Source organism: Aspergillus candidus (genome assembly GCF_002847045.1).
Source record: "Aspergillus candidus strain CBS 102.13 unplaced genomic scaffold BDW47scaffold_2, whole genome shotgun sequence".
Classification (NCBI taxonomy): domain Eukaryota; kingdom Fungi; phylum Ascomycota; class Eurotiomycetes; order Eurotiales; family Aspergillaceae; genus Aspergillus; species Aspergillus candidus.
Window position 1 is genome coordinate 240,985 of NW_020194007.1, and position 12,741 is coordinate 253,725.

Genomic DNA, 12,741 nt, shown 5'->3' on the forward strand with positions numbered 1-12,741 from the left:
CAAATCTTATTGTATTGACCGAGCTACCACGGAACTGATCGAGACTATTACACCTCCAAACCAGTTCGCCCTAACTCGATAGTTTACTTTACTCCTGAGGTCCATTCATCCATCACCTGGGGCTCCCTTTTTCCCTTTCTTTTACTTGATCTTCGTCTTTCTTTTTTCCCTTTCCTTTTTTATTCTTTTTATTTTTTATTTTTATCTTTTTTTATTTTTTTTTTAAACCCTTCTTGAGTCTCTCTACTACCATTCCTCCCTCCCTCCCTCAATCGCCTTTTCGTAACGGCGGCTGTCTCAGATCGCCTCCCCGTGACGAGTAAAATCCGCTCGAGTAGTCGTCCAATTTTTCTCGTCCCTTGATTCCGATCTTTGAAACTCGGGTTCGGTCTGGCTCGCGGATCTTTTGCACTGCACTATTCTCCATGATTCTCGTCATCCACTCCCCACGCGCACCCTACATCGATAGCGTACACACTTGACAGGTCCCATCCCAGAGGAAAGGGTATATGAACTGGTGACCATGGCGATATGGCCATTTGGTCGCAAGAATAAGCGGCACACCATCCAGGTCGACGCCCCTGCAGCGGGTGAGTCCGCTGCGCCGCAGGAACCTCGCTTGAGCCTCGATGGCCGGAAACCGTCTCGCAAGAACTCCAAACGTCAAAAGAACCGCCACTTCCAACCCGTCGAGGATTGTCCCACCCCCCTCCACGATGCTCTGCCTCCTCCCCGTTCAGTCACATCCCCGCCCCTTACCTCGAATAGCGAGCAGCTGCACCGGAAGGAGCCATATGCGAAACCGGCCTCGCACATCGGTCATATCTCGGACGGTTATACGTCACGTTCGACTGTCAACCATGACCAATTCCAGGAGGCGAGGAAATCCTCGGTACGAAGATCGAAGCGGGGCGATGGCAGTCCAGCCGTGTTGAAGAAACGACTGAGCAAGCGGAAGGCGTATGAAATCGCCCGGGAGCGGGAAATCCGGTTGATGGCTTCCACGCCCATCGATATCCCTCGCCGCTCCACGCTACCCGGCGAGGACTTCTCCATGGAGACTCCCCGGGGACGACTGTATAACCACCGCTCCGATCGCGAACTCTCCGAGACTAACCTCTCGATTCGCGACTCGACGGCCTCGTCATTGTCCGAGTTCTCCGAGTCGTATAAGTTCAAGGTCAATGGTTTCTCGGCCTGGACCCCGCGTCCGGTCATCCGCTACGTGGAAGCTCCCCGAATCCAAACGGCGAGGAGCCAAAAGACAATAGATTCGGGTCGGAAGGAGAAGATGCCGGTGGTTTCTGCCTCGGAGGAAAATCTCTATACGAAGAAAAGAATCAACAGGCTGGCGGATGGTCTCGACGCAGGTGCCCTGAGGGAACTCCTGGAACGGGATCGCCGTCGGACCGAGAGGCAGAAGATTGAGGACCAGGATAAACTTCATCGCAAGTTACAACGCGCGGCGGATCGACAGAGAGCGGAAGCAGATCTCAATGGTAACCACACCATATCGGAAGTGCCTCGAGGCCAGGTGCACATTCAAAGCCTCGACGCGGCCGACGAGACCGGCCAAGACGCCTCGAAAGAAAACAAGAATCAAGCAACGGGCACTCGGGGTCCATCCGAATCATGGCTACACGATTCCAAGGACCAACCGCGGAGTCGGTACGAGTCCATGGAGAGCGTCCATGTTATCGGAAACATTGACGACAGCTCCATCCGGGAGCCCAAACTGGGCCTGCGACGGAGCTTTGCCCCGTCTCAAGACATGGGGATGTCTCGAAGTACCCTGTCTCCCTCACATTCGCCGTCCCGACGTGGATTCCACAGCCCAACTCCTTCGCAAGTATATGGAATCGGGCGGGAGTCTACATCCGACGTCTCGAGGACGGTCGACTCGGAGCGACGCCTATCCGACAACGGTAGTGGCCGTATCAACACCATCTCCTCCATCTTCCGCCGTGGTAGTTCCCGCCTCAAGCGGAGATACCGGGAGCGTTTCCAAGACCGCAGCCCGGAACCTTCGAACGCGTCTCACGAGTCCTTCTTCAAAGTTCCCACCCCAACTTCCGCACCGCCCCAGCCCATTCCCGCCAAACCTTACATGCGCACCGGCACCATCAAGCGCTCACAGTCCAAATTCACAGAACATCTGGGCGATGAGCCGCTTTCCCCGCCCGACTCCCGTATCCAATCCCCCGATATCCCAGAGGAGCCCGCGGGTTTTTCTGAGCCTGGGAATGGGAGACCCGATTTCGCCGCTAGAAGCCAGTACCCTATCCTGGGATCGGAATCCGATCTTCAGGATGCGAGCAAGGACCGTCACCGTTCTTGGGCGGGTGAGATCTTGGAGGACGACATGGATAACGACAACGTGCCGTTGTCGCAGTCCTTGGCGTCGATCGATTCGGAAGGGTCTTGGATGTCTGGGCAATTCCTTCGTCGTATCTCGCAGAGGAAGAGCAACCAAGCTCGTGCTAGCGTGAACTCCTCGCGAAACGTGCTGGTTGAGGGAATGCCGACCGGAGATGCAGTCTCTGGCAAGGAAAACATCGACCGATCCGACTCACGCCAGGAGGTGTCGAGCCCTCGGCCGAATGCTGCGGGCGCGCCAGAACCGGATTTCGAAATGATTCACCCGGCGGAGGCGGAGGAAGCGGAAGAGACCTGGCACGACCATATCGCCAAGCGACCGATCCTCGTGAACCCCATGGTTCGCCCCAAATCGAACTCGGGGATGCTCAAGGACGTGCAGTCCTTATCTCCCATCACTACCAACGAGGAGTTCAGTCCGATCGAAGAGCATTCGGCTGAGATTTTCGAAGCGACCCCCGAGGAGAACGAGCCGGGCCTGGCTCGTTGAGAGCAACCACCTGGCATCATTATTCTTACGTTGAATTTTGTTGACATGAGGTGAAGGTCTCGTTTCGACCCTTTTTCATTCTGACCCAAACCCTTTACCTTAAAATGTTTAATACCCTCGTCTCGTATATACCCCAGTCACTCTTTTGACACTGAGCCTCTCTTTTGTACTTTCCATTTTCCATCTTTCTTTGCATCTTTTCTTTTCTTCTCTTTTCTTTTCCTTTTTTCCTTTCTCCTTGATTCCCATACCCTAACTACCCCCTATTTTTACCCTTTTCTGTCCATTTTATCTCACCCCTTACCCCCCTTTTCCCCGTGGGTTCCGATTTATCCCTGTTATTTCTCAGTGGCACTAGATGTTGCCACGATGATTGATACTTTCGGGCACCCGAGAACCGTTTGTCATTAGTGGTCCCAGCCTGGTTTGATAGGCTTTGTTCTTGTATTTGTTGATACCCCACATCAGTGAAAATTCGGATGATTTTGCTTCGATCTTAAAAAATGACTGTTCGGTTTAAGTCCCTTATGGGTTCCGGTTTGATTCGAGTATAGACCTGAAGCATCTTGTTGCCATTCGATGCATATATTGACCTGAATCGATGTCTGTTTAATGGACTAATATTGTTTAATTCTGGTATCTGTGGCTATCGTGTTTGAGCTGGTTGGATTTTGGCGGAGATATTGTGTTCGATGCCTCGTTTTTAGGGACTCGTACATCACTACTGCAGCCCATACCACTCCCTGCCTCGGGCAATGAGTTCGCTAGAGATGGCCTCATGTGTAAATAGAATTGGAATCAACTATTCAACTATAGAACATCTTCATTGATCAGGAACATAGTTCGCGAAACCCAAAGGGAGTTATATAAGCTGGTTCGATCCCAAAGGTACATAATATGACTGCCTCAGGTACCCACCAGTCTAGACCCGATCGGATTGATAAGCGGCAAGGGAGCACGCCATATACTGCCGCTGCGACCGACAAGTCCCGACAGCGCTAGAAGCGTCTTCACCCCATCACACATCCTCAGCCAGTCAAGTCATTCCTCTTGCTTTCATACCTACCTACTTCTTAGAGATCAAAAGAAAGAAAGATGAACCCAATCCTTACAAACCAAGCCACCCAACTCCTGCGCCGCTCCGGTGCCCATTGGTAAGCCACTACCCTACCCCTTCAAGGAACGCATCCATCCCTTCCACCCGCGGCGCGAACTCTCGGTGAACCTGTACGGCTGAGTCAGCCACCTGAACTGCCGGGACCGCAAAACGTCATTCAATCTGCAAAATTCCCCCCCTGTGTGCCACTGTGCCCCTCCCGCCCATTTGCCCCTCATTCGGAGCTAACCGTAGCCATCATTATTCAGTACCAGCTTTAAAACATCGGCCGCTGCCTCTCTCCGTCTTTCTTCCTCCCTCTCTTCATCTACAGCCAGAACATCTACATTCCAAAACTCCCTCCGCCGCTTTCCGGTTCAGTCGCGCGCAGCAACAGGCAGACAGGCTTTTTCGAGCACTTCCACAGTTTTATTTTCATCTACATCCGCAGTCATGGGTGGTCGTGTTGAGCTCATCGAGAAGTACGTCCCCTCCCTACCTATCCATCCCTCCACACTATATGGATAAGCCCCTCTGGCATTAACCACATACTAACCACAATCGCCCAACAGGAAGGAGGACTTCGTCTCCAAGGTCCAGCAATCCCAGGGTGTCGTCATCGTCGACGCCTATGCCGACTGGTGCGGCCCCTGCAAGGCCATCGCGCCCAAGGTCGACTCCCTCAGCGAGCAGTACCCCGACGCCAAGTTCTACAAGATCGACGTCGACCAGCTCACCGACGTCGCTGCCGAGCTCGGCATCCGCGCCATGCCCACTTTCCTGATCTTCAAGAACGGCGAGCAGGTCGGTGAGGTTGTCGGTGCCAACCCGCCTGCGCTGGAGGCTGGCATCAAGGAGCATCTTTAGATTTTGTGTTTAAGTAACGTTGGGGAGTGATTGTGTTGTATATTCGGTGGGAGAATCAATTCATATTCGGATATTTATCTACACATGGGCTGGGGTGGCTTTCTTTTGTTGTTGGGATTGTAGGGGCATGCCATCGTAGTAGTCCCGGATTCGCCATTCTCACTTTAAGAATCATATCGTAGTGAATGAATGACCAGTCATAGATGCCGTGATATTCATATCCATCAGTTACACTGAGGTCAGACTGGCTGTTTTCATCATTAAAACAGCAGGAGCATGCCATTGCAGTGGTCTTCGAATCAGCATCTTTACCCTATACATGATATTATTATTGAGATCCACCGCGACAGATACCACGATATTCATCCATTCATGCCAAACTCGCACTCCAAGATCAGGCCGGCCTTGATCATCAAAGCCGCAGGAGTACAAACTATGCCACAGTGGTCTTTCGAACAGACATCCATCCCTCCTCTAGGAAGGGATATCTTAGTCGATCGTGATAGATAGTATGACCAAAGATAAAACTGATGCACTTCTCCAACGATCCTTTATGTACGTTCCTATACTATACAAACTTGATTATCTCTAGCTACTGGTATTTCCCACTTCTGGATGCCACACTACTTTCTATGTTAGAGCAATCAGGGCTAACTCAGGACACGAAGAGATTCTAGGGTCTTGACAGATATCTTCAAGGTAGAACAATTTCCGAATACCTTGAGATTCTCCTAAATTTTGATGAGAAGAGTAGTAAGAAAGTTGATTGATGCTATCATGACAAAACAGCTGTATATAGCCAACTTACAACTCTACAGCAGAACAGTAAGAGATGACTCCCAGTTACGCTCATATTGTAGCCAACAAAGATATAAATTTTCGCTCTCGACGGGGAATTTCATAACTATTACATGTATTGGTGGGTTTGGTTCTAAAACAATGCCTAGGATGTCAAGAAGAGGTGCGAAGCCACTCGTTCACCATCTCATCAAAGTCAGGCTTATACAACCACCCCAGCTCAAACGGCTTATCATCACCCTCAGCATCCTCCTGACCAGCCGGCCTAGGCATCCGGCGCTTATCAATCTGCGCGTTCAGCGCCAGCACCTTGTCCACCCGTTCCTGGCGTCCCCGCTGCCAGATCTTCAGCGCCTGCTCAACAAAGTCCCTATCGCATTTAGCCACAATCAGCGCATAAGTGTACACGTCCTCAAACGCCTGATTGATCCCCTGTCCCGCCGAAGGCGGGATCGCATGCGCCGCATCACCCAAGATCACCACGCGGCCGCGGGCCGAGCTCCACGAATCCAGCTTGGGCACAACGTAGAACGGCCACAGGTTGATCGTGTCCGGCGAGATCTCCGACACAGCGCGCTGCACGACCTCTGGGAAGTCAGCGGCGCCCTGGCGCAAAAAGTCCACACACCACTCCTTATCGCCCATCAGCCGCTTCCAGCCCTCCTGGTCCAGCTCGGGCGCCCGCTTCTGCCGACCGATCAGCACCTCGGAGCCGTCGCGCTGCTGCGGCGCAATGACGAACGCCCCGTGCTGCTTGTTCATGATCGTCACGGGCAGGTCGTAGCCGCCCGCCGCCGACACCTGCAGCTGCGCCGTGGGCACCGCGGCCGTCACGCCCATGGCGTTGGTGAATTTCGGCTCCAGCTCCGGGTACAGGTACTTGCGGACCCTGGAGTGGATCCCGTCTGCGCCGACGAGACAGGCCGCGGAGGCGGTGGTGCCGTCCTCGAACTCCCAGGTGACATGGGCGTCTGTCTCGGACACGACGCGGACAAACTTCCTGTGGTAGTGGACGGGGATGCCGGCCTCGCCGACCATGGCGGAGAGCTCGCGGATGAGCACGTGGCGGTAGATGCGCATGCCGCGGTATCCGTACTCGGCCTCGCCGCCGAAGGCGTACTCGTCCAGGGGCTGGTCAGCCGGCGAGCGGAAGTAGAGCTTGTCGAAGGCGTAGCCCTCGGCGCGGATGCGGTCGTACACGCCGAGGTGGTCGAGGATGCGCAGCGCGTTGGGGGAGAGCATGATGGCTCCGCCGATGTTGAGCGGGGCGGAGCGGGCTTCGTAGATGGTGCATGGGATGGAGTGCTGGTGGAGGGCGAGGGCGAGGGTCAGACCCGAGAGACCGGCTCCGATGATGGCGATGTTCTCGACGGGGGCGGGCTTGGATTTTTTGAAGGGGCAGTGGGCGGATAGGGTTGTTTGGATGCTTGAGAGGAGTGACATTGTGATTATGATTATGATTGTGATGGTGGGTGTGTTTGATTGTGATGGTGATGGTGATGGTGATGGTGATGATGGGCTGGATCATGACGAGGCTCTGGACCAGTACTTTATATACTGTGTGTCCCTGTCTCGGACCGGGTATGGCCTCGGACACGCCTCGGACGGTCTCATTCGTACGATATCTCCATCGTTAGTATCTCCCATCATCTGTCTTTGTCTGGATGCATTTCCGCAGTTGAGCTGGGGCCGGAGTCCGGATCCGAGAGGTCCGGATCCGAGGGCATCTCCGGCATAGTCCGTCTGGCAGAGACAGCGACGATGAGATAAGCTTGATAACAAGTCGTTGATCACAGGAAGCTTGATCGAATATGCCTGATTATACTGTACCTAAATTTATAATATATATTGTTGGAATATCAGTCAGGATAGCCCTATACCAAAAGGCGGTTAACGTTTTGGCGTAGTGGTATTGAGATATACAGCACAGAGTTCGTCAATGTTCAAACTGTGGATTATATGGTGTATTGATATGCAATAGTATCTCTCATTATCTATCTATATACATGTAGTTGATCCTGTCAGATACATAAACCTGCCAACTCCAAAAATGACTCTTTACACCTGTGGATGGTAGACACCACGGTGTGCCATATCAATCCCAGTCGGAGGATGAACAACGTTATAAGTATCCCGCGAGAGATCCATCGTCAAATATAAACGGATCACCCTGGAAATTATTAAACTCGGTAGCCAAAGCGGACGAATCGGCGAAAAAATCGGGTAATTGAGGCTGAGGCTGAGAAGTGGGTGGGAATTGTTGCGGGTCGGTGAATGGAAGCATGGGCTGCATAGATTGAAGCTGTGTACGTGAGGTTAACAAGGAAACAAACCGAATGTGTTGAGGAGACTTTGAGACTTGGACATACCATCTGCGCAAAGTCGTTGAGGTTCAGTGCAAGCGACTGGTCGGTCGTCGAGAGGAGTAGATGCTGCCGACAGGCAGACAGAGCCTTCATTGCCCCCTGCTGCATCCACTGTTCTTTCATCTGGCCGGATCCGCGAGCGCGCGCTGACTGCAGGACCACGGCGAGAAGCAACACGTCTTTGAGGTTGCTGCCGGCTTCGCCGATTCGGCGGGTCAGCCCGTCGAGCGTGTTTTCGACGATCCGAGTCAGGCTGGCTTTGGTGTGGGTTGCAGCCCGGGGGGTGGGAAAGGAACCTGGCTGGGGGTGAGGGGGCGGAGTCAAGGCGGTCGACTGTTGTGTGGATAGCTTCATGTAACCACAGACGCTCAATGCCGCCCACAGAATATCCTTTTTGCAGCAGAGTTGGAAGACGTCCCAGTAAGAGGTCGACTGGAAAACATCCAGATCAGCCACGCTCGGGTCAAAGTAGTCTTGGTAGGATAAGACGACCAGGGACGATTCCAGGCATGATTGCTGGATTTCAGAGAACGCTCGATCGTCACGGCTCTCGCCCATGACGATGGGTCGGTAGAGACAGAGGAGGGGTCTGCGGGTGTAGACGTCCAGGAGCACGCGGTTCAACAGCATCATGGGACTATCGCCGCTCTTTGGGGCTTGGTCGAGTTTCAAGGGCGACGGTACCCGTTGTAGACACTCTTCTAACCGTCGTCCTTGCCTGACAATCTCGCTCAGATCCATCCTCGAACTGACGGTCCGGACCAGCATCATTGCCCTGATGCGATGGGGCAGGGACATGGCTAATGTGATCTGGGCGAGGGAGTCGGTCCACTCATGCAAGCTTCTAGAAGGCGGAAGCTCAACCGCCGACTCGTCAAAGTCAGTATCGTTAAGATTGGTGGGAACAAGAGGGCCAAAATCAATTTCGGGAATCGTGACCGGCATGCCAGATGCGATCGACGCCTGGAGGTCCATCTCAACGACTGTGACCCATAGTCGACGCCGTTGCTCGATCTGAAAAGCCGATAATTCCGCAAATCTGGTGGGATCCAAGTGCAGACCCATGACCATCGCAGAGCGGACCAGAGCCCCCGTGTCCCTCCAGAGTTCTTCGGGTGTCACCAGGCGTAGACGACGGGCGAGTGCAATGAGCGCCTCAACCTGCAGCGTTGCAATTTCTGTCCGTTCCTTGCGGCTGAGTTTCCGCAGCCACAGTCGGACAAAGTTCACTGCAGGCATGTGCAAATATTCCCATGACAGAGGATGTTCGGTTTTGAAGCTCTGGTCTTCCAACGGTAGCGCAACTGCCAACACAGCCGTCAGCTGCGGGAGAAAGCCACTGGATCGATAGATTTCGTTATCGGGGTCGGCCCAAAACTCCTTGTACTGGCGCATAAAAGTAGGAACATGGAGAATCCTCAGAACTTTTTCAAAGGTGAACGTGTACAACTCCACCAATCGATCACACACTTCCTTTGAAGGGAGACAAGTGCGAAGCTGCTGCAGCTCTGGTGAGCTTTCCAGATCAAACATTGACTCCGGCGAACCCAGCGACAACTTAGATTTACTTTGGAGAAACTGCACTTCCTTGGCCAATCCGACCACGGTGGAATCTTTGGTACACTGGTCGATGAACTCTTTTGCTTCGGAGAACTGCGACATGTCAGTCAAGCAAGCAGGGGAGAGAGGCAAGACCGACTTACCTGGTTTAAAAGAGAGATTCTGTTATTCTGGCCGTGGTATCTTGTTCGAGTACCTTTGACAACGACCGTTCCCAGGAATGGCGGCGGGCTCGCCGGTTGGGTGATGCCGCCCGATTGCGGGCTACTGCATACGGTTAACACTGTGCATTTGGAGGGATGGTGAAGACGAGGCCGAGGTGATATACCTAGCGCCTCGAATCGAGCCAGCTCTCGACGAACCCAGATTCGCAGGTGTTTTGACAGAAAGAAGATCCTCCAACTTGGCCAGCCGGAGCTGGAGATCCTCTATGAGGCCAACTCCCGCGTTCCGCCCCGACTCCCCTCGAGGGTCCGAATGCTGGTCGACGGCCTCCGAGCCGAGATTCACCCGCTTAGCCTTGGGCAGGGCATCTATACTCGCCGGGCTCTGGTTGTTGTACATGCAGTCGGACGGACAGCCCGACTTGGTGCAGTTCTGACACGGCATGCTTCTATCGCACTTGAGCTTCTTCTCTCGACAGCGCAGGCACGACACGACCGGCCGTGGGCGCTTACGGGGTTGGGACGCGTCCATGAGGTCTACGGGGGAGACGTAGCTGGCATGCTCATCAAGAACCATCGCGCTGGTTCACCGTTCTGTTCCGACAGGGGATGCAAAGCTGAGCTGCCGGGACCAGCCATGGGGATGTTGCTTGTTTTTGTCGGGCAGACTCCTACGGGAGCATGCAGGGGCCCCACAGACGTGCACAGATATAAATAAAGGTACAGCCTGGTGAACCTTTCCTGTTTGGGACTAATACTCAAGATGACTTAGCTTAGCTTAGCTTAGCTCAGCACAGGAGAATTTCCGCGCTTCAGATGAGGCTTACAGTCGGCCGTGGGTTCAAGAGATAGTTTCCCGAAGCTCAGACTAGCGTCACATTCGGTGCGTTTCAATATTAAATCAGGGCGGGTAGGAAGTTGAATCAACTTGTTGCGGGTTTGATCTGGTTCAGTGGGGGTTTGACCCCTAAACATTGGGGATCTACAACCTAACCCGCACCCTAACCAGCACACTTTGGGGATCTGAGTGGGTTCGGTGGATCAGAATCCGCACCAAATAACACCGAATCCGTTCCTACCTGGCTCCGCACCGAACGCACCGAATGCCACTCTAGAGGTCAGAAAACTCAGCTTAGTAGATCTGAAACGGTCATACTCACTGAGCTGTGTCTCGGAGCCCCATTTAGTCATTCCCGATGAGCTGTAGTTAAGCCCCACGGGTAGCGTGGTCATGGTCGAACAATTGGCATGAAGGATCAATAATCTCAATGCTATTGAATGTGAGACACTATCTGTCTAGTGGATATAGTGATAAGATACTACGAAACACAGAACAAAAAAAAAAAACAAAACAAAAAGCAAACCCAGCCAAGTAGAATCAAATCTAAAACATCCGCAACTCCGCCTCGCCTCCAATCCAATCGTCGTCTAGTTGGTGATCACCGGGGAGGTGTTATCCCATTGAGTGGTCTCTGCTGCATCGACGAGCCAGCGCGCGACACTGACGCGGCTCGTGCTGGCCATCAGTCCCACGCCCTTGCCGTTGTTAGGCCAAACCTTGACGTTGGTTTCATCCGTCTCGACCAGACGCGAGGGGCGGACCATGACAAAGTTCACGCCGCTCTCGCGCACCTCGCGGTCGGTGTGGTTGTGGTCCTCGTACTGGAGGATCATGTTGGACTTGCTCATCAGCAGACGCAGCACGCAGTGCATGTTGTCCCAGGACTTGCCGACACCAAAGGCCTGCAGGATGACCGTCTTGCGGACGCCGAACTCCTGCATCGCCTTGACGACGTTGGCATTGCAGTCTGCCATGAGGCGCGGCGGGGAGATGGGGGCCGCAAAGGGGCTGTCGGTGGCGCGGGGAGCATTCAGAGTGACGATCACGACCTCGGGGATATCAGCCCGGAATGCGGCTCGCACATCGTCGAGTTTGGTGGGAGTGCCTTGAGAATTAGTTAGAATTGTCAAGACTCAAGATCGCCCGCATAGTTTCAGAACTGCGTAGCTTAGTTTACTTACCTTGGACGAGCTTCAGGCCGGGTTGGGCATCACCCATGGACGTAGTTTTCCTGACCAAAGTCGTGACATGGTGTCCTGGCAGGATTAGCGACCATTGAGAAGATGAAGATGGAATAGGAAGCCAAACCCACCTCGGCTGAGGAGCTCTTCAATGACGAGCTTGCCGCATCGGCCAGAACCGCCAATAACCAGAACACGCATTTTGAATTGGGATGATGGAATTGTAGAGTTGTAGAGTTGTAGAGTTGTAGAGTTGTAGAGTTGTAGAGTTGTAGATTTGTAAATTGGTTTGATTTGTAAATTGGTTTGATTTGTAAATTGGTTTGATTTGTAGATTGGTTTGATTTTGTTGATAGATAGATTGCGATGATAATTAGAACAAGAATCAGAATACGAAGCCAAAGATATTGAATATTTATATACAACTGTTGCTGGAGACTCTCCTTTGGCGGACTCCGGATCCGAGCCGGAGATGGAGTCATCTCCGGGTCCGATCTCCAGTTCATGGAGATGACGGATGTACATCCCCCGCCTATCAGTCTGTCGATCACCGGAATCTTAGTCTCTTCTGGTAACTTTGAATTATATCATTATTAGTGTAGTGTCACGACCTGGCTCGCTCGTCTTGCTTTGCTGTACTAAGAGTAATTGTGGATTGATGACTACAAGACATAGTCCAATGTAAGAAACACGCCTAAGTTCAAGGAGGAGGCCATACAAACAAGAAGGATTAGCCAAGGAGAGAAAGGGAAAGAGAGCAAACAATTAAAAAAAATAAATAAAAATATATATATATATATATATCTATAATTGGAGGCGATGTACCGAAAGGGATCGTCAACGAGGGCCAACAGGTACATAGCCTGAGCGCTCGCGTTACGGTCATGTCCACTTAGGAATTTCATACTAGTCAGCCGTCGTGGTGATGATCATGTTTCAAATGTGTATACAGTTCATAGATATGTCGTACGCACTCGATGAAATTTGGCACCATTTTGTCAT

At 52.6% G+C, this 12,741-nt stretch overlaps 5 protein-coding genes across 5 annotated transcripts; 2 read left to right on the forward strand and 3 right to left on the reverse strand.

The window, feature by feature from the left end:
* Positions 1-523: 523 nt before the first annotated feature.
* Positions 524-2,866, forward strand: BDW47DRAFT_114859 (uncharacterized protein; the record flags this gene model as incomplete). The annotated part of the gene is made up of 2 exons (XM_024814728.1): positions 524-2,716; positions 2,750-2,866. 2 exons carry the CDS (start codon positions 524-526, stop codon positions 2,864-2,866), a joined length of 2,310 nt encoding a protein of 769 aa, XP_024676135.1.
* Positions 2,867-4,415: 1,549 nt separating this feature from the next.
* BDW47DRAFT_121912 (thioredoxin family protein) lies at positions 4,416-4,829 on the forward strand (the record flags this gene model as incomplete). Its single annotated transcript, XM_024815733.1, has 2 exons — positions 4,416-4,444; positions 4,535-4,829. The coding sequence occupies 2 exons, from the start codon at positions 4,416-4,418 to the stop codon at positions 4,827-4,829; spliced, it is 324 nt and encodes a 107-aa protein (XP_024676136.1).
* A 951-nt stretch (positions 4,830-5,780) lies between these two features.
* Positions 5,781-7,226, reverse strand: BDW47DRAFT_131421 (FAD-dependent oxidoreductase; the record flags this gene model as incomplete). Its single annotated transcript, XM_024817302.1, has 1 exon — positions 5,781-7,226. The coding sequence occupies exon 1, from the start codon at positions 7,068-7,070 to the stop codon at positions 5,781-5,783; it is 1,290 nt and encodes a 429-aa protein (XP_024676137.1). The 5' UTR covers positions 7,071-7,226.
* A 368-nt stretch (positions 7,227-7,594) lies between these two features.
* Positions 7,595-10,346, reverse strand: BDW47DRAFT_97920 (Zn(II)2Cys6 transcription factor). The gene is made up of 4 exons (XM_024820521.1): positions 9,882-10,346; positions 9,697-9,817; positions 7,997-9,646; positions 7,595-7,929 (listed from the first exon to the last, which is right to left on the reverse strand). The coding sequence occupies exons 1-4, from the start codon at positions 10,292-10,294 to the stop codon at positions 7,750-7,752; spliced, it is 2,364 nt and encodes a 787-aa protein (XP_024676138.1). The 5' UTR covers positions 10,295-10,346; the 3' UTR covers positions 7,595-7,749.
* Positions 10,347-11,145: 799 nt separating this feature from the next.
* Positions 11,146-11,940, reverse strand: BDW47DRAFT_121915 (TrkA-N domain dehydrogenase; the record flags this gene model as incomplete). Its single annotated transcript, XM_024815734.1, has 3 exons — positions 11,146-11,663; positions 11,740-11,814; positions 11,871-11,940. The coding sequence occupies 3 exons, from the start codon at positions 11,938-11,940 to the stop codon at positions 11,146-11,148; spliced, it is 663 nt and encodes a 220-aa protein (XP_024676139.1).
* Between the last annotated feature and the right edge of the window lie 801 nt (positions 11,941-12,741).